We start from the raw sequence: 22,035 nt of genomic DNA, 5'->3' as shown, positions 1-22,035 counted from the left end.
TGCTGAAAGGTATATTCGTAAGGAGGTCCATTATCATAGCTGGTTTGTGTTAGAAAATTTTGGAAAATCAAAGTCTCTCTACGTAAGATATTCTAGAGCCCGAGACGAAGGAAGCGAGTTTTTTGAAAGGGATGTGAAAATTTCCAAGATTGAAGGGATGTTGTAGAGAATCACTTATGGGTGATTCTACTTATGTTTATAAAACTACCCAAATAAGATGCTATGTGTTTGAAGTTCATTTATGAAGATGAGCTATGCTGATGCAGCAGGACAGGAAATGAAAACATCTGTACTTAAATCTCTAAGTTCATTTCTTCACTCCTTAACTTTCTATATTCTATTTTCTCTCTCTCTATATATATATATATGTGTGTGTGTGTGTGTGTGTGTGTGTGTGTGTGTGTTTTGCCTGAACATATGTCTGTGTAGCACATGCATGTAGAAGCTGAAGAGACCAGAAGAAGATGTCAGATCCTCTAGGACTGGACTGTGAACTGGGATGTAGGTACCAGAATTGAACTCAGGACCTCTGGAAGAGCAGCCAGTGCCCTTAACCACTGAGCCATCTCTCCAGCCATTCAGTGTCCCATTCTTTAGAAAGACTATGACCATGCTCTACCTCATGAAAGTGATGTACTTACTTCCATTTTTCAGGTGCTATTTTTATTACCATACTGTACTTGAAGAGTTTATTTGATATTTGAATTATAGCTTTTTTAAAACATACCCACTTCCTAATGAATGAACTGGAACTCAGTGAAGCTTTGCCTCCCAGTGTCTGCTGGGGACGTGAACTCTGAGGATAAATTTTAGCATCAGTGGTGCAGTTTCCAAGCTGTTTTACCGAGCAAGAACAAGGTCCATAAAGGTCCTGGCCCCAGAACCCCTGGAAATCCCCAGTGTAGACCTCCACCACTCTTTAACGATGTATAATTGGACTCAACCAAACCATGGGGCCTTAATAGCCCTTCTCTGTGGTTTGCGAGTCTAAAAGAGCTGGCTGCCTCCTGACTTTCTCTGGTGCCGATGAAAGGCTCTGTGCTCAGATTTCATACTTATTAATGATATTTTCATGACTTTCCAAGGCTGATGTGACTTTTTACAGTGTTTAATGACTTTCAGTTTAGCTCCCTTTTGGAGTGGGATGTTGTAAAGATTAATTAGCCAGCGTCCACAAAGTGCTTTCAAGCAGAAAAGTGCCACACAAGGGTGTACAGAATCATTAACATCTCCGTCATTAAAGCTCTTTGGACCTTTTGGCATTCAGAAACTGGATGGTGAAGGCCACATTGAGATTTTATATATATATATGAAGAAAGAAGGGGCGTCAAGAAGGGCAGATTAGAGCCCGGTTGTTCGGTTTGGGGTTTTTCCTTTTATTTGTTTCTCTTGTCATGCTTTGGGATTGAGAAGATCGTTTTTCTTCTACTGTTACTGCTTGTTTCAGTGTTTTTCTTAGTCCCTCTTTACAAAGCTTATATTTTTCCTGCATCTCCTGTACATTTATTTAGAAACTCCAAATCAGGCCGGGGACATAGGTGTTAGTAGAGAACTTAATTACCATGCAGGAGGCCCAGGATTAGATCCCAATATCACATAAAACCAGGCCAAATAGGAGGTTGTAAAGAGTAATTAACACGCTTGTAATTCCAGCGTCCAGGAGGTGGAGACGAGAGAAACAGAGTCCCAGGGTAGCATGAGCTGTGCACCTCTGTCCCCAAAATAAGTGCAGAACCAGAAATCCTGAGTCATGCTCATACCGGGTGTCCACAAGTCTGTCCTGAAGTTCTGAATCGTCTCACCAATGACTGACACAGTGTAGAACAGTCCCAGTGCTAATAAAGAACCTCGAGCAGACTCCAGTGAGTCACCAAGTATCATGTTGTCTGTATCCACAGCAGTTATTGGCTGACATTCAGATGCTCCCCAGTGGATATTTTGGTTATGTCTTGATAGTTACTACAAGTTGGAAATATCCTAACTCGCAAGCTCATTGGGTAGGCCTGGCTTCTAAGACATCATCATTGTAGCAGCACAGTATATTATATATAGATGGTTAGCTGTTAACCCCCTCATTCCTAGGGCTAACTGGGAGCTGCTGCTCTATCACAGACAGTATTGTGTATGATAGAGCTGGCCTGGGAGAAACTCAAAGTGGTGTATAAAGAGAAAATCAAAATGTTTATCACCAATACTAAAGGATATTCTTATAGATTTTCTTCAAGAAAGAAAGAAAAAAAGAAAGGCAGTAGGACTGGGGAGATAGCTCAGTGGATGAAATATTTGCTACACACACATGAGAACTAGAGTTTGGATTCCTAGTATCCAAGTGAGTAGCCCTAGTGAGGGAGGTGTGGTAGCCTCCTGGTAACCCCAGACCACAGAGACAAAGACAGGAGAACCTGAAACAGGCTGGCTGCCTAGACCCAGGGAGCCCTGGGTTCAATTGAGAGACACCTTCAATGAAAAAGGAAAAAAGCAGTTGAGGAAGGCTCTAGGCATTGAAGTCAGGTCTCCATGTGTACCTCCACACACATGTAAGCATGCATACAAACACAGAGGCTACATACACAAGCCTGTGCAACAAACACTGAAAGAAAGATGGGAAGGGAGTTCAGAAGGAAGGAGAAGTTCTCTCTAGAGAGAAAAAGTTGACACGACTGTAGGCATCAATGTAAACAAACATTGATGAATGATGATGATGGTGATGATGATGATGGTGGTGATTGTCATAGTCAAAACAGGATAAAAGTAAGAAAAAAAGTAGCATTGAAAGTTACGGCCTTTCAAGGTTTCTGTTTTCTTGGAAGAAGTCTAAAAATAAACCAGATTTGGCCAAGTTGAATAGAAAGTTTCTAACTTAACTAAGAAAATCAGGAACACTGTGGAAATGGGGGGAAATTAGTAGAATGAGATACTAAAATCAAGAACCATTGGTTTAGTAATTTATGAAAAGGTGTGTGTTTGTGTGCGTGTATGTGTGCATGTATGCGTGTGTGTGTGCTATGCATGTGTGTGCATCTGTGTGCATGTATGCGTGTATGTGTGCATGTGTGTGTGCATCTGGTGTGTGTGTGTGTGTGTGTGTGTGTGTGTGTGTGCGTGTAAGAGACAGGTTTAGTAATTGGTCTTGACAGTCGTCCTTTGTAAATACCAAATAGCTAGTTAATGAATGTAGGAAAAGAAAAAGTCAATGCAGTCCTGATGGTGTTTGAAATGCAGTTTATGGCTGGTGTAATACAATGTCCATGGCAGCTTCACTTACAGATTACAGGTAGGGAGTTCCAGTGCCTTTTAATGGGCAGTGGCTACGTGTAGATGTTAATTATATTATATTTCATAGTAAACAATTCTTCTCCTTGATTTACAAAAAGGCATTTCTATCTTCCAGGGTTGCTCACTATGTAACATTTTTCTACTCAACTTAAGTGGAAGTAATTATTTTGTAAGGTTTGGTTTTCAAATAATATTTAAATTGAGATTTACAATAGATAGTGCAAAGATGGGTCTGAGATATTTAAATGCATTGTGCAAAGAAATACAAATGTACATGAAACTTTAAAAATAAATATGATTTGAGCTATGTATTGTTACTGCCATTGTTTTTCTGAGATAGGTTCTCAGACAGTCAGGCCTTGAATTTACAATCCTGCCTCTGTCTCCCATGTGCTGACATTACAAAGGTGTTACGTTAAACATGCCTATCCAAAACTAACAACCTGAGTCTCTGATCTTTTTTAAAAAAATCATTAACATTTTGATAGACACAAACAGATATGGAAGGCTGGCAGGGAAGGATCTTAGGTGATGCAGATGGTAGAGAACATAGTGGAATTAGGTTCTTTGTAGGTAATTTGGGGAGTGAACCAAGATGGGCATCATCTAGTTTTGCTGACTCTTAGATTGTAGAAGAAACAGCTAAGGAGTCAAATCTTAGGTCTTTAACTCCAGATTGAGAGTTACATTTTAGCCCTTACTGTTCATGCTCCACAGACATTGTGATCTCTGTTGAAAGAATCAGAACACATAGAGTGTATAGTGTAGAAGGTAGGAAATATAGCAGAGTAAAGTGGGGACGCTCTCACAGCCTGAGAGTGAGCGATGGCCAAGGGGATCATTGTGGAGGGAACACTTTCAAGGGAGAGAGTGGACGATGGCAGAGAAATCACAGTGCAAACCCACACACTTATGTAGGCTTCCACCCTATTTCCTAAGGAGTCTAGAATGGACCTCTTCCTATGGGATAGTTTTCTGTGCAGGTGATTGACAGGCCCGTTTAGAGAACAGAGCAGCTTTGCTCTTTATTAGAAAGCCTCTTAAAGTCTTCTCTTCTTTCTGGTCGTTGAATAGCATATCTCCAGACCCTAGTCTTTGACCAATAATTAGGTCCTGCAGTTTCATTCAGTCCCAGGTTTTACAAGCTGCTGGTTATGAGGGAGGGTCCATCTTCAATGCCTTTCATACTCGCTGATACCTGACTTAGCTACCTGGCCCCAATATTGCAGGAGGCTGAGCAGGTGAGCAATCATTTTAGGGATGTAGTTAAAGCTGGGAGGGAGCGGCAATGTGACTTATGGAGCATTCGGAGTCATTAGCAGTGTCTGAGAAGGCAGCCAGGCAATTCTTGCTAAATTAGGCTGATGGGGAGCTCCCAAGTACAGGGAGTAAGGATGCTGGCTTTGCTTTTTTATTTGGATTCCTCAGCTGGAGCATTAATTTGACAAATCAGAATTCACAAGAGAGGACAGACAGCCAGGGCTCCTTTGACATTCAAAATATTGGGTTAAATGCTTCAGAATTGGTTTTGTATTAGCAGGTTTGACCTCTGTTGAATTTGAGCTTCACTGAGATGGGGGGAGTTGGTTATGTGTGTGTGAACACAGTCCATGAAAGTGACATTTGTTAGCTGTTTCAGATGGAGAATTGTGGAGTGGCTTTTCCTGAGGTTGTGACAATGTCATTTATTTGTAAGGACTAAATTGGGAGAGACTTTTAAGACACAGTGGCATGAATTGAAGAACAAAAAAAAAAAATCTAATCCAGCCAATGGGATTTAAGTGGTGTTCTTTTTAAAAAAAAAATACAGTATACAACACACACACACACACACACACACACACACACACAAACCACCTTATAGTAAACAGAAAATTCAAGATTTTCAGTTTCTTTTTTTTTTTTTCAGAAACAAAAAGTAAATAAAGAGATTTACCATTAATTGGCAATGGGACCTTGGGCTTTTCTCAAGATCTCCAGCACTGGGAGAACACAGGACACAGCCTCATTCTCAGGGCCCAGCCCACTTTCTACGCCACAGGATCCTTGCCCACGGGCTCTGCTTTGACAGTCCCCCTACTTACAACCAGCTCCGTGTTTCTGCAGCAGTGTCCCTCTCATTTGTCAGGTCATCAGCGGCTGGTCGTTCCTTTTACAGTTCCTCTTCTACCCAGAGAAGTGTGATCTTACATCCTCATCCGGGGGTGAGGCCTGGACCTGCTGCTTTGTAAAGTTAGATTATTTTTCTTCCTGAAGATTCCACTGTGACCTCTGTAGCCATCTTATGTCATCTCTCAGGGTCTATTCCTTGGTTAGGATTGGTTTTGATCCATCAGCTCAGGAGATCACCTGAGGACAGGTTATCACTAGAAACCCTTCTTCTCCAGAACCAGAATCACTGCAGCCTCTCACAGCCACTCAAACATCTAATCTCCTTCTCCGGTGTGGCAGTTAACTAGGCCGTCACGTTTGAGAGATGCATATTTCTCTGAGAGGCAGGTAGGTTCCTGTAGACAGGTGGGTTCCAATCTCAAGCTAACTAAATTGATAAGAAATTTAGCACCCCATACCATCTAAGTGACCTTGTTGGTCATTAAAAAGTCGGGTTCTATCCACCTGCAAGCTACCGCACCTCCGTCTTGAACGTATGAATGGGGGCCACAGTCTCTGGAATGCTGGCAGGAGATACAAGGCTCCTGGAACAGTGACAGGGGCTGGTTTATTACCAACAGGGAGAAAACTAACCAGAGCATCAGCATTTATGCTGCCCCCTTAAACTACAACTGCACAGGGAGCACATGGCCTTGCAGGAGCATCCGCAAACTCAAGGCAACCGGATCTACCCCTGTCCAGCGGGAGAAATCATCTTTATTATATTGGATAGCAAATAATTCTGCTTTTTACTAGCAAGGAGATGGTGCCTCTACCTTCGAAGGGCATTCATTGTGCAAACATCCTTGACAGCTCAGAGCCTCTGTAAAATGTGCTGACAAGAGAGGGGGTGGTGTGGGGAGGAGGGGAGAGCCAGGAAGAATTATCTCCCAAGAGCTTTCTGCAAGCTTACCTCATCTCTCATCTTACAAAAGTGCAGCCACCGGTAGAACATACATCTGTGGGGTTCAGGGAAATATAATTCTTAGAGAAGTCTGAACATCATGCCTGACACCCAGAATCCTGCCTGCGGCATCCATGAAAGAGCTTTGTGTATGTCGAATCCTACAAGTGGTATTTTTTGAGTAAGGTGCAAGCATTTGTATTGAATTCTCTATAACTTCTAGAAAACATAATGTCATAGCTCACTGATATTTCTAATTATTTGTGCCACAAACCATTAGAACTAAAAGCTACCATAAACTTGGTCTCCTATAGGTAAGGAAGTAGCTTCGGAGTATTTCTGTGAACTGTTAAATTTCCTACAGAAAGCCACAGAAAGGACAAACGTGATGTGGCTTAAGATTCAGATTGTCTTAGGAGCTGGAGAGATGGCTCAGCAGTTCAGGGCTCTGGCTGCTCTTCCAGAGGACCTGCGTCCAGTGCCATGGGATGACCCCCAACCACCTCACCTTCAGTTTCAGAGGCTCTGACGCCCTCCTCCAACATCCCTGGGCATTGGGCATGCACTTGGTACACACATACATGTGGGCAAACACTCAAAAACTAAATCCAAAAAATATCTAAAATTTCAGAATTTTAAAAATTACACAGAAAGCCTGGTAGAAAGAACTCAATATTGGTGCCACAATAGGCAAGTGAAACAGGGCTTTCGAGAACACTTCACCATGTCCATTGGACTACATTCTTTTTCCTTCTCGCTGGGCGTACAGACCACCTTAGACGTGCTCCAGAGGCAAACAATCAGAGTAAGTGACGGAGAGTAAAATAAGTCCTTTTCAAGGTCAAGTTGTGCCTTTTAAGTTACTCCATATTGTGGAAGACTGGCTTTTCCATTTGCCTTTGGTGTATGAAACAGTATCTTGCCCTGAGAGACTTCATTTCACAACTAGTCTCTGGCTCTCCCTTGAGGACGGAGGATGGTTGTTCAGTTGTATGGAGCAGTGAACGGGACCATCTGTCTGATACCAACCGTACACCAGAGACTGACAAATGACTTACTCTTGGAGTAAAAAGGGAGCCACCTTATAAATTTATTGTGGTGAATTGAGAGCACATATTACATTAAAAGGAAAACCAAACCCAAGAACTTAACAGACATAGCAGGCCAAGGGAAGAGTGTCATCCCTACACCCCCACTGGCAGACCTGCAAATGGAGAGAGCCCGCCAACCTGTCAGAAGAGCACTCAGTGTACATCAAGGGGCGACAAGAGAACACGCAAGTGTCTGAGGAGCTTCAGCTTAGCTCAGTGAGTGCTGATGAGGCCTCTGTGAACTGCAGTCCGTCCACCTAGACAGACTCACCATCCATCGATCTACCAGACCTGGTCCTGCCCTTCACTTCACATAATTCCTAGAACTAGCCCAACTGCTAATTCCGACTCTACCACCAGAAGCTATGGAAGCTTCTGGCTTCTTCTGTAGCTCGATTTAGTTTGTTATCAATACAAAGATTCTTAGATCATTATCAGTTTCCCAGCTTTGGCCTCTTAGGCCTCTTTGAAACTCTTCAAAACCCTTGCTGTTTAAATCCTTTGTAGTCATTCTGTAACACACACACACACACACACACACACACACACAAAATGTAATTTGTAATGTGTGCTATATGGTATATTAGTAATTAAGATTGGGATGAAAGAACCTGTGTTTGCTCTATTCGAGGTTATCGGGGAAACTATGTGGCAAGCACAGTCATGTAACCACTTACCTTGTGAACTTACTGTTATTTGGCAAATTATGACATCATGAAAGACACAAAATGGCTTACCTATGTTTCTGGCATAGTGAAGTCACAACATAGGAACTCAAATACAATTCTATCCACGTAACAGCCATCCATAGCAGAAAACAACAACAACAACAAAAAAAAAACCTAAACACCCCCACCTCAAACAGGAAAGTACACAGAAGCCTGCTCAGTGTAGTTGGTATTGATAGGGGTCCCATTCTGGCCAAAGGCAGGCATGTTCTGGAGGGACACCAGCAGCTTTATGTGACCCAGTCCCTACTGGCCTACAGGCAAATGCAGTAAAGTGTGAGTAGAAGAACACAAAATGGGAAAGAGGAGAAAGGAAGCAGCATCTGCTTAAGGAGGGCAGCTCAAAGACTCACTGGTGGAATCTGTCCTGAAAGATCTGCAAAATAAGCTTTTGGTTTCTTGTTTTCTCTCCTGTTGTTTTTCTCTCTCCTCTAAGAATAATGTCGCAGCTTTAAGAGCTCTGAAATTCCTTTAGGGACCCCTAGGCCAGAGTGTGGCCAGGTAGGCAAAGGTAATAGATGATTAAGGAATACGAATTGTGCTGCAGCTTTTATTTTCCCCAAGTTGCCCTTTATTTCAGGCAACCCCATTCATGGGAGACTCCATGTGTTCCTATGCGGGTGATCTGCATGGCCAAGCAATGCAGTGCCCCTACCGGCCACTTCCAGAACTGCTCTGTGTGCCTTCAAGCCTTGGTGGGGACTTGAAAGGACCAATACAAACCATGCCATTTCCACTGGGTTTTAGAGAAGTCCCAGATAAAAGTCATTTATTCTCCTTATGCTGCAAAGACTTCAGGGAACTAGTCCGTTCAGTTTTTACTGGGATATCCCATATGCCGGAAATCGGATGCTCTGAGATGGGCATGGGCCTTGGATTTTGACTTCCTGTTGACAGTTTCTCAAGGTCAGGCACAGCTGGGTATTTTTTCCCCATAACAGCGCCTGAGCCTTTCCTCAAACAAGTTTCTTCAGAGCCTCCCCAGTTTGCATTCTAGCCTAATCATATCTACCTGATCCAAACTAGGTCTTGAGCCTCAGTTGCCACTAGACCTATTTTAAGAGGCTTAAATCTGGCAGCTGGCAGGCCATGCTGGGATTGCTTTTATAGACATGGATGTACACAGGGGTTCACTCATGCCCACCACTAAGGATGAATGTGAATACGTGCCTTAAATTCCAGGGACATTCCAGTTCTCTTCATTTTCCAGACTTTGGACAACAAGCACAGTGCCCATCTTCTATAGCTCTTGGAATCTTTGCTTTCACTCCCGTTAGGCTTTAAAAATGTGAATTTCCCAGTTAAAGACTGATTTACACTATCTTTACGTTAACTCTGAGAAATGTGCCCTGAAAGCTGTGAGTGTTAACAACTCAACGTCGGGTTCATTCGATTGAAAGGAGAGAGCCCCTAAGGCAGAAATGTGGGCTTTGGCTAAGGGTGGATGCTCTAACGCTCTGAATGCTTTTTGTGCCCCAGGTTATGCAGATGTATCTTCCATTCTGTGGCATCGCCATATCTAATGCTCAGCTCTTCGCCGCCTCGAGGAAAGAATATGAAAGAAGTAGGGTAAGTAGCTTCAAGCTCGCCGTCTCCCTGACTTCTGTGAGTCACTCCATCTTTTAAAAGTAGTAGATGGTCATTGTGTAGTCTGAAGACCATTCTTGCTTGTGTAATCGTGCAACGACAAGGCTGAAGATCCCTTTAAACAATACATGAGTTATGGTTACAAGAAAAATACAAATTTTCTGTTGTTGTTTCTGGGAAATAGAATTGGTTTCTTTTAAAGGGGTTTCTTTTAACCAATGTCTATACTCTGTGGCAGCAGATATTATCCTTGATGCTCTCAGCTTTGGAACAGCAAAATTTGCTGGTGATTTTAGTTTAGTTCCTTCAAGAGGCATGGTTTCATACAAACATGATTTCACTCCTTGCAGATTCTGTTTGAAAGGTTTTTCTAGAAGAAGCAACCCAAGGCATGTAGGACCACCACAGAAGCGCTGTTCTGTGGGCTATCAAGAGACATAAGAGGCAGTGATCTTACATCCCTTCAGGAATTGTAGAACCACATAGTAAAATGTACCCACAGACTCATACAGCATTAAATTATCAACCGGAGATTGAAATTCACTCTACATTTACATATATGAAGAACATTGTTGCAACCTAGGAACAAATTCAATAAGAAAATGCTGAAAGAGGATTAAATCCCTCAGCCAACGAAATGGATTAAAGTGTGTTTACAAAAGCATTATAACAGTGACTATTCAATAGTAAACACAGGGGCATTGCTGACTACTCAGCCATCTTCCTTAGTGTGGCATAACACGCCCCTCCTCTAACTGGCTCTCCTGCTCATTTTAGAACCATGTCTTGCTCGTGTGTTCCTTTCATTTCCTATTCCTGCGATGTTTCCGTGACTTCCAGATAACAGCCTGCTTGTTTTCACCTTATCACACTTCAACCACCATTCTCCTCTGTCTCCAATGCCTCTCCTCCCTTCCACCTGCCGACTGCCTCACATATTCTTCAGGACCCAGCGCACCTTCCCTTCCCTACTTACTGTCTTTCCTTGTTCTAGTGCAGGTACTCCTCACAGTATTATAATATTTGATGATGGCCCTCTTCCACAACCGCTTTATTCCTTAAAGGAAACTTCTTGCTGTACTGAGGCAGTCTTTTCATCCTTGTGGATGGCACAGTTCACTTATTCATTGAACAAACACATATTGTGTGGTTCACATGAGATACTGTCTGTTCTGACAGAATTTACTAGTCTAGTGGGAACAATAGATAATAGGAAAAAAAATAAAGAAGAAAACACCACCCAGTATCAGACAGTGATAAGCGTTATAAAGAAAGATAAAGGGGGAGAGATGGGTGGACATGGTTATGGGTGGGTTTGATTAAGCAGACATTTATTTTTGAAGCTGATAGGAAGGTGTCTATGGGGAGATGACAGAAGGAGAATGAAGTGGGAGGCCTGGCCACGGGAAGACCTGTGCAATGTCCAGACCATGACATAGCAGGCACAGGCCCTATGTTGTTGGTAGATTGGGAGAATTCAGAGATCCGAGGAGAGGATGAAAGACAAGAAAATGAAGGAGGTGAACTCAGGACTTCTGGGGAGACAGGCCTATGGGCAAGTCAGGAAGTGTCGATTTTAAGGGTGATGGAAAGCCACTAGGAGGTTTTGAGCTGATCGAAATTCATTTTAAAAAGAAAACACCTTGGCCTCCTGGGAACAGGGAGGGGCTGAGGAGGATGGGATGATGGAAAGGAGACAGAAGGCTGGCAGGAAATCGAGAAGACTCCATTTAGGTCTAGAGACAAGGTGGCTTGCATTAGGGCTGTAAGATGTGAGGAACTCCCTCCAAATCAGTGGCAACACATTCAGGGCTTGCTGCTGTGGGCGACAGTGAAGGAGACCAGGCTTATGCACAAGTTTGTGGACAGCAACTACTTAGAATCTGGACCTACATTTGAGGGAGTGTAATATTAAGCATGAAGATTGTGTAAAGCCAGGAGACTTGCTGAGGTAATCTGGGAAGACTGTGTAGAGGAGAAAGAGCAGAGTGGAGGAGGATCTAAGGATCCACTTAGGAGTAGAAGGGAAAGGACCACAGCTATTCCTACCCAGAAGGGACATTAAGAAGCAGAGCCCACCACCCTGGGAACTGTTCCCGCAGGCCTTCCAAGCATTTGATCACCCTGGATATGTTCTCTTCTCCTCTTCTCCTGGAGCTAGCCTTTCTGTTATCTGTAAAAACTTTCACCATTTGTTAGCATAGAACCAATTTTTAATTAGATAGAATAAAATTGCTGTAATATGATTTGTCAGTGCGAGACTCCGGGGGGAGCCTTAATTTCTCCTATGAGAGAAATGTTCTTGTGGAGAAGGTCCAGAGGCTCTCCACGCAATCCTATCAAATTGAAAAGTTAAATAATTGTTCTGTTAATATGATCCATCTGAAGAAATAATCTTAGTGATTAAGGTAATGATGTTTCCCTCTTAATAACAGGGAATTTGCTTGTAATTACTCAGGCAGTTATCTCCCTTTGAAAAATTATTTCTTTTATTTTTTGAGATTGCAATTAGATCATTCCCCCCTTCTATTTCCTCCTTTCAAGCTCTCCCATACGTCCCTTCTCACGGTCTTTCAAGTTCATTGAATAATTGTTGTTTGATGCACACATACATTTCTAAACACATAAACACAGCCCGTTCAGTCTGTGTGATGTCACCTGTATGCACGTTCTCGTGGCTGTTTGGTGCTGGATCACCAAGTGTGTGCTCTTCCCTGGGTCAGAACTGTCTTCCACTTAATGTCTTTGAACATGAACTTACAGCATATTGAGCTCTTCACAGCAGTTTGCTGTCCCAATGCCAAAGAGGCCGCTTCAATTAATGTAGTATTTGCAATCCAGTGTTTTGCTTTGCTTTGGAATCATGGGGCAATGTGATCCTTATCCTCAGCCATGGTCCTTCTTCAAAGAGAATGCTCCCCAGGAGCTCCATCCTGCCCACGGCCTCATCAGCGTCAGCTAGATTCATTTAGCAGATCCCTTAATTCATTCAAATGCTTTTCTATCTCAAGGGAGTCAGAGAAGAAATTTTGTTTCAAATTATTTCAGGACAAATTCCTGCAGTTGAAAATCAGCCGTGCCCCTGGGCTGTTGACCAACCTTAGGTTGCATAAATTCGAACCTGTGTATTCTCGGAGTCCTGTTGTGAAAGGTCAGAGGCAAATGAACATCTTGTTTAATCCTACTGAAAAAAGCACAGGACAACTCAGTGGCCCTGTGACTCTCTGATGGCTCTGAAAGAGGCTTCATTTCTACCATGTGCAAATAGCCGAATTGTTCTACAAATTCTGTAAAAAAAAAAAAGTCCATAAAAATTCCAAACAAATATTATTTTGAAGCGTAAATTGCAAGCTCCCCTGGGCTACAGAGAGTAATAGGTTACTGCAACTTAGTTTTGAAATGAGTATGCAGTGTTCAACTTGTAATTTAATCCTTCCCATTAATGTATGCACTTTTCAACCTGCTACCTTAACAGTAATTTTTAAGGAGGGTTTCTTTCCTGAGATATACAGTAGTAACATCTAAGTGTTCTAGTGGACAGCTGGGAGCGAGGCAATATTTCTTCTTCTTGTATAGTGAGATTAGTGTGAGGATACATATCTACACCACACACACACACACACACACACACACACACACACACACACACACACACATACACATACACACGAGCCTTAATAACGTTTACCTCCATGATTTTTTTCAGAATTCTTGAAGAGAATCGTATTAGTGAAAATAACTATCAAATTGAGCCATGAAGCTATTTTTCTTCATAGTGAGGAAAGGCTGCTTTGAAGTTTTCTGAAATAAATTGGCTCTGGAGAGATCCAAGTACTTGTTATTTGTAAAATGTCGGTTTTGTGCTCAGTCATACTGAAGAAAAGTCACTGTCGTGGGTAAAAACTGGCCACTGCATTCTCTTGTTGTATTTTTCAATCTCAGAGTATGTTATAAAGTGAAATTGCAACACCATGCTAGAACAGCCGTAAATGGCCTTAAAATTAGCCACACGAAATATTTGTTATTAGAGAAAATACGACATGGAGTTCTGAGGGAGGAAACTGACGCTTTTCTGCCTTACACTTCCTAACTACATCTGTCTCTGTCTCCAGGCCTTGCTGGAGGTGGTCAATGACCTCTTTGAAGAACAGACTGACCTGGAAAAGATTGTCAAGAAAATAATGCATCGGGCCCAAACTCTGTTGAAATGTGAACGCTGTTCCGTTTTACTTCTAGAAGACATTGAATCACCAGTGAGTGTGTTTGTGTTTGTGTGTGAGTGTGTTTGTGTTTGTGTGTGTGTGTGTGGCGGGGGGGAGAGGGGGTCAAAAGGAGGAAGTTGAGTTTATTTGCAATTAGACTTGCAAACAGATCAGCTGTGTTTACGTCTTCAGCCCTGGAGGGAAGATTTTTTTTTATATGAGAGGTTCCTTCCTTTAAATGTATTTTCCTTCTTTTCTTGTCCTCACTCTGAAAACTAGTGCTTTTAAGCTGGTGGGGACCTTAGAGTCCCGTTCAGCTCCATGTAGCTAACAGATGATTGCGCTTGGGTGCACAATGGATCCCAGGCATCATACAACTGAATTAGAAGGCACGCGTGCGTGCACGTGCGCGCGCGCACACACACACACACACACACACACACACACACACACACACACACACACATCTTGTATGATCTTGTTTACCAAGCACAGGTCAGACTTCTCTTCTAGGGATGCGTACTGTAGTAGGACAATGTCGCTCAGCCCTTACAGGGCAGGAAAGCAGGTAAAGGACCAGAGTAAACCCTCCTCAGTCCTGAGCAGATGGTTCCTGAGTCCACTTTGGACTATTCAAAGACCAATAACTATCTAGCAATTAAGAGCTATTTCAACCTCTCTGGGAACGGTATTTTATGATATCCAACTTGAAAAGATAGTGTCAAAAAAAATAAGAATCTGAGGTTAAGACTGTAATGAGTACATAGCCTGTTTAGGATGCATAGACACAGATATGTGAAATCTGACAACATAACTTTTAGTTCTGAAAATTCATATAGAAACATAAGCATGTATCAATAGCCATAAAACTTATTGAAAGGGCAACAAAGAGGAGCAGTGAGTAAAATTCTGCCTGAAAACCTACTTAAATGCTCTTAAAACAGATTAACTCCTTTGTTTAAAAAAATAGCTAGACAAGGGGCAAAGCAAAAGGCCTCCCCTCAAGTCCCTCTCTGATTCTACAGACAGAAAGTTTCAGGGATGAATTATATCAAAATCAGAAAGTAATGGCTAAATCCTGGGCTTTTGAGCACACAAATGGAGCTTAAAGTCTTGCAATTGTGTTTTTCTAAAACCTTAAAACTTGGGGCAGGGGAGAACGCTTGGTCAGCAAAGTGCTTCCCTTGAAAGAGTGAGAGCCTGAGTTTGATCTGCAGGATTCCTACCCAAAAGCCAGGGTCACTTGTCCTCAGCACTGCGGAGGCAGACAGGTGGATCCCTCAGGTCCACTGACCAGCCAGCCTGTTTGGCCAGCTCCGAGCCAGGGGGAGATCCTGTCTCAACAAACAAGATGTATAAAAAGTAAGAGCTATCCCACGTGCATGCACAACCCTCACACACACACACATAAGTGTACATGCACATGCGTGCACTCGCACTCGCACTCACACACACACACACACACACACACACACACAAAACATTAATAATAGCAAAACACTAAAAATTTTCATTTGGAAGAGCCAGGATTTTCTAATCTAAAGGCTAAATGGATCACAACTAAAAGTAATGAAAAAAGCGAGAGATTAGAAAAAGAACAAAGAAAGTCCTAGAAAGTGTGTGTTCCTGAATCAATCAGACTGGGAGACAGCAATACATATTCAACAGTGTGGCTTCCTCACACCGTCCCAGACTCAGGTCTTCCTCAGGTTGCCCCACCCCATTTAAGTCTCCATACATCAGTGTTGGTGGTAGAGGCAGTAGGTGATTGCTAAACGTGTCTCTGAGCACATGGTAAAAGAAGGGCAGAGAGATGTCAGTGTCAGTGGAAGCCAAGGGGCAGGGAATGCTCTACAGGCTCTCTAAAACCTCTGAGGAGCATGAAAGACAAAATGTAATTTTCTCCATGCCTAACAGAAGCTAAAACAGAAGGCTGGCAGCTGAGAAAGGCTCCTGGCCAGGCTGGAGGATGTGGGGACATCCTAGACTTCAGGACTAGGGAGGATGGTGCGGAGGCCAGTGAGGTGTCATACACTGTAGCAAGGAAGAAATCTAGAGCAACTGTTTCTCTCCAGAACACGCAAGAGGTTGTAAGTCACATGCTGAAGTTTCCATATCTGCATTTGAATCTGAAATTACTGAGAAAACCTGGCATGGTGCATGTAACTGTTATATTACCTTTTGCCTTCTGTCAAAATAAGCAGAATTGAGGCTCAAGAAGAGATTTGATTGACTTCTAGAAAGGAATGTAAGTTCCTTTTTGTACAGTTGTATCTGTGGCCTTAGAAGTTTGTGATCAATATACCAATGCTCTTCTCTAGTTAATCATTTATCCTGTATTTGATTCACCTAGGTGACAAAGGAAACATTTATAAACAAGGTTGGAGAATGATGGGTTATTCTGCAAGCGCCAGCAATTTAGAAAAAAAATAAAAAGTTGGATACCTAGTTTAAACCTGTTTTAACTTTATAACAGAATAATTCATATTTTACAACATATTAAATAAATGCAGGATTGCTTAAGCTCAACTCAGAAAGGAGCCCAATACATTGTTAAAAGAAGTCTAAGGAGCATTTGAGGAAAACCAAATGAGATTTTGAATTTATAACCAAAGCTTGTTACAGACAAATCAGGGCCACAGACTGTGGTCTGAGAGCTTGTCTTTCACATTGGGGAGAAATCACTTATGTCTCTGTAAGAGACAAGCTATGATATTAAACCTGTATACACTTAATCAGTAGTAACCAGTGAGCAGAACTGAGTTGATTTCCCAAACCAGGAGCTGGCAGGGTTTTTTTTTTTTTCTAGAATACCTTGGGTTTTTCAGGCTAAGCAGTCTCTCTGGTGCAGTTACTCAACTCTGTCACTATAGCAGAAAATCAGCCATAGGCAATAAATTAGAATGTGCATGGCTGCATGCCAATAAAACTTGATTTATAAAAATAAGTGGTAATTTGAACTCGGCTTGCATATGGTAGACTCTTGTCTTAGAGAATCTCCCCCTCCATACTTAGTAAAAACTTGGGCATATATTAAAGAGCATAGGATGTTGGCAAAGAGGCCATGGGATGAATGAGAAAACCGAAGGCTAGACACAGAGCACATTCCAGAAACACTGATAAAGGTTTTTCATGAAATGAGATTAAACACAACACCGTCTATCTGAAAAAATAAATGTTGAAAAAGGAGCTACAGAGAAGTCAGAAGTAAGTTGAGAAGGAAGAGGGAGAGTGGGGAGAGGGGGACAGGAGAAAAGAGAGGGGGAGAACAGGGAGGACAGAGGGAGGGGAGGAGAAAGTGGAGGACCGGAAGGGAGGGAAGAAAGAGAAGGATGGGAGGAAGAGGAAGAAGAGGAGAGGCTGAAGAGGGCAAAGAGGAGGAAGGAGAAAGAACACTTCGTTGGTAGAGCTTGGAAGAAGAAAATGTGAAATCCTACAGAAATGGATATTACATTTTTAGAAACCCAGAAAGAAAATAAAAGACAGCTCTAAACGCTTTAAGGAGCATGAAGAACAAAATTGAAAGTGAAATGGAAAAAAGTAAATTATAAAAAAAGAGAGAACGATAAGAACGGAGTCGTAATGAAAGTTCAAAATAAGGATAATTTGCTGCCTCCGAAGAGAACATGACAAATGGAACAGGAAAAGGCTTTCAGAATTTATAACTCTAGGACATTTTATTGAAATAAAGTCAAAGTTGGATTTACAGATTGAAAGAACACTATTCAGGAGAAGTCAGTACTCAGTGCTCCGCACTGAAATACATCTGATGCTAATGGAATTTAAAGACAGAAAAAAAGAAATCGAATCTGTGGGCATCTAGGCAAAAACTTGTGACACTTTGGAAAAAAACTTCACTCTGACGTTAGGCTTCTTAGATGCAGTCCCCCTCCCCTCCAGGCCTACAAGGCAATGGAGCAACATCTAACCCATCCTCGGGGAAAATGTGTCCCTGTAATTTAAAATCCACGCAAGTTCCTATTCAACTATTTAATCACAGGTGGTTTCAAATATGCGATCGAATATGCAAGTGAGATTCAAAGATTCATCCAATCTGTAAGAGTGTAGGAAATACAGTTCCCAGAGCCTGGAGAACATGGGCAGTTGTAATCTAGTCATGCAAAGGGATGAATGACGCCAAGAAAAATAAAAGCGACCTCAAGGGCTGGTTGTGTTTGAACAGAAGCTAAACTGAAGCCTACACTTAGAGGAACCTAAGCCTTATATTATCAACTGTGGCAATGGTGCTGGTCACTGAACTTGGTAAACATGAGAACCGGCAGTGGACTCTGTTAATGCAGAAGCACACTGTCCTAAGGGGATATGGCCCTTTCATGCTTCCGATGTGAACTGTGAAACACAAGATCATGTGTTTGAACAGTCAGTCCTCTGTTTGGCACTGTTTGGGAAGGTTGAGGAACCCTTAGGCAATCCAGCCTTCCTGGAGGAAGTTGGTCACTGGAAGCAGGTCTTACGGCTCAGCCCCACTTCTTGTTCACCCCTTGCTTCCTACTGTGAGAGCACTGTAACCTATTGGCCTTTCCTGCCATCAAGCCTTCTCTGCCTGATGCCAGGTCTTCCCCACCATGATGGGCTATGTCCCTCAAACTTTAAGCGAAAATAAATTCTTCTTCCTTTATGTCCCCTCTCAATACATATTTTATCACAAGAAAAAAATCAGAAGAGCAGTCCCTTTTCTGCTAAGCAAAACATTTGTTTTGGGAGAGATGCCCCGATGTCATATCTCAGATGTGTTGTGCAGTCCTGATGCACAAAACTCTGCACCCCAGGCTCACATGCAAATAGTTTCTCAACAGGTACTTTTGATTTTAGTGTTATCGTAATTTTGATGTCATGTTAATCAGTATCCCTTTTTAATTTGTGTTTTAAGGTTTTGTTATAAAATCTTTGCTTCCAGTTACAGCAGTGATACACACATACATCACACACACACACACACACACACACACACACACACGGACACGCTCACTCATGCATGCACATGCACATGCTATTTATATCTATCTGGTATTGATCGCCTTTGAGATTGACTTCGCATTTATTATTCTCCTGTCTTCCCCATAGAATTGATTTTTTGTTCTCTGCCCACGGCACTGTTCTTTGGGGCTGTTTGTCTGTCTCTGCAATGAAAGCACACAGTCTTAATTTCTACCATTTTACAATAGTTTGGTATTAGATAGGGTAAGTCTTCTATACTGTTCAATTATAAAATTGTAATCTTACTGTATCCCAGGAGAGGAAGAGGAAACTCCTTCCTGTACTTGCCCTTTGTCAGGGAGGAAAGTCTCTCTTAAAGGGGGCTTCCAGAGTCTACAGCCATGGTCCTTGGGTATTCGGATATAAATTGATATTTACCAAAAATAGAAACAATGAATGTCTTTCTAGATAATCCCATGCCAAAATTAAAATCTCACCCTCTTTGGCTTCTCTTAAGTGTTTCAGTCTGTTGATTTTAAGTGACTTTGCCAATTAGAGAACAAAACAAACCCCTTTTTTGGACACTGCTGTCAACATGAGGGGAAGCTTAGGCTGTTGAAGTGAATGGAGAGCTTAACTATATCCTATGTGGGAACCATCAAAGCAACTCCTGTCACTTCTCTTAGCTTCCAGTTCATGCACTTGCTATTATCCCTGTGTCTTCTGGAGCTTAGGCAAGAAAGGAGAATGTAGAAATTGCAGCCTTAGGTCCTCAGGCAGCATCTCGGTCTTGCTGTTTCCCATTGTTCTCTCTGCTCTGGTCATCCTGGTTGCAGGCAGCTCTTTTCTTGTCCAGCATGCTAACAGGAACATCATAGCTAAGCCTATGACTCCAGGCTCCTTTCTATAGGTCATTTACCAAATGAAACAGAGCTGGTCACTCGTACTGGCTTTCTAACGTGAGTCCTAACTTCTTGGCCTTTGTGTACATGAACACTCAGTGAAGCCAATGGCTGTGAGATATTCCCATGTCCTACATCTGAGGGGAAGTGGCAGATGATGAATGTCGTCCAGTTGTTCCAAACCTGTGTGTGATTCCAACCCCTCATTCATAAGTGGGTTACAAATACTGCTTCAGGCTTCCTTTTCCATCACCTTTCTACTTTCTTCTTTTTTAAAATTTCCCCTCTACAAGGGAGCCAACTTGAGTTTTGATTTGTCTAACAAGTGGTTTTTAGAGTACAAAATGGACGACATATTCTTTAAACTCTCTGATAATCACCCAAATGAGCATTTTTTTGCACAAACATGCACACATAGTCAACCTCTAATATTAATGCATTATACATTAAACATTATATATTCATATATTAACTTCCCTGATTGGGAATCAGACGTGCATTATTTTGAGCTACAAACCACCTGAACTCACTTTGTTGGTAAGTATCCATTAATATATCAACTCAACTCACACATTGGTCCCTGCTGGCCATCTCTGCCGGGTTCTGTCCTAAGTTTCTCAAACTTCTAGATGTCTCTATAGCAATTATACCATCATCATGTTACAGTTCATGTTGCAAACCACAGAGCAGTTTCCAGCCATTCCCTCACCTTCTATACATCTCCATGTTCTCTTGTGTCTGTATTCAAACACCATTTCCAGTTCTTCAGCCCTGGTGCTTCTGTCGCTGTCTTTACTAATCTCTCACATGGGATTGTCTCCTGTTCCCGTCTTTGCTTGCAAACGGGATTCTCTTCGATCGACTATCAGTGTGGATGGCTTCTACTTACCTTCCTAACCATGCACCTGGTTTTTCCTAAGCTTCATTTAATTTCATAGGTGTTTGTTGGCTGGACGACAGTGTTCAGCATTCAAGGCTCACCACTTCTGCTGCTAGGTTAACTTTCGGGCTTTCTCTTTAGTGTTCTAGCCCTTTCTTTCATATCCATTCGCCTCCCTATGATCAGTCTGGGAGTGTGTTTGGATCTCTATTTTTGCATATAGGGTCTGTGTGAAAAACCAAGTCACTGGACAGGGAAGGAGATGGCTCTTCAGGCCATTGCAACAGGGAGGATGCTCATGGATGAGGATCGTGTCAAAGCAAAGGAAAGGTGCTTGAGTTTTAAAGAACTGTATGAACGATGGAATTGTTAGCATTATGTAGGAGATTAATGGACGCCATGAAGTTGGAGAACAGTCGTACTTTGGCATACAGAAGGGCAGTAACATCTTTTGAGCGTAGGCACTACTAGAGGTTTCTTTACCTGAGCTATTTGAGGCTTAGAGTGTGGATAAAACCTAACACTTGTCCTCACTGACTGTTCTCTTCAATCCCCCTTCCACACCGTGTATTGTTGGCTTCCTCAGTGCCCTTGAAGACTGATCTCTACACAGCATAATACTTAGGCCGCTTCCAGTTGAGTCCCACGAACTGAGATTAGCACAGAATTTATGAAGCAGAGGTGTTGTTGTCTGGTCACCCTGTTATATAGACGGCTGTGTTCGTCTACGGTCCTTCCTGACAATCTCAGCTCCAGGAGGAAACCAACACTGCCACTTCCTTCTTCCGTTCTCTCTGTGTTGCTCAGATTTAGCGGCAGTAACTGTCTTCAGAGTTACTAGTCACTGGGCACTTCCTATATTTATTTTTACAGGACACACTCCCATAATTAGTCTCTTTATTGAAATAGGTTCCATTAAACTCTTTTGGTTTATTTACTATCTACTTACTGACAGAATAAAGTGGCCTAGTGCCTCAGCCTGGAAAACTAGCTCTCTGCTTGGCTTACAGCATTCTACTCACTGCTAGGGCATAGTTCACATGGCGATCTGATCATGGCCCCGCATGCTTGGGTAGCCTTGGAGCATCTGTCAAGGTAGAATTATGCATCTGTAAATCACTTCCTGATCTATACTGTACTATATTGTGAGTTACTTAAGGACAGGGCATTTATATCCCTTTCTAAGAGCCCTCACAGTGCCTGGAGCACAAAGTACTTCATAAAGGCTGACTGAGCAAACACATACAAAGCTAATTAACTTAAGGGAAGAATTTGTGAAGAGAGAGGGTAATGGATGATCATTTTAAGCATTCTTTGGCCTTTTTGAGTAGCCATCTTATGAAAAAAACTTTTAATTAAGAAATAAGTATTTTGTT

At 42.2% G+C, this 22,035-nt stretch overlaps 1 protein-coding gene across 3 annotated transcripts in view; it reads left to right on the top strand.

Moving 5' to 3' along the window:
- The window catches only part of Pde11a (phosphodiesterase 11A), a 383,576-nt gene that overhangs the window by 143,953 nt on the left and 217,588 nt on the right, over window positions 1–22,035 (top strand). For all 3 annotated transcript variants that reach the window (NM_001127480.2, NM_080893.2, NM_001127481.3), the window contains 2 exons: window positions 9,630–9,719; window positions 13,850–13,990. In NM_001127480.2, coding sequence (NP_001120952.1) covers window positions 9,630–9,719; window positions 13,850–13,990 — 231 coding nt within the window. The remainder of the gene's footprint in view (window positions 1–9,629; window positions 9,720–13,849; window positions 13,991–22,035) is intronic.

Source organism: Rattus norvegicus, chromosome 3 (assembly GCF_036323735.1).
Source record: "Rattus norvegicus strain BN/NHsdMcwi chromosome 3, GRCr8, whole genome shotgun sequence".
Taxonomy (NCBI): Eukaryota; Metazoa; Chordata; class Mammalia; order Rodentia; family Muridae; genus Rattus; species Rattus norvegicus.
The sequence above is the reverse complement of the archived record's forward strand: the minus strand, read 5'-3'. Positions and strand labels throughout refer to the sequence as shown.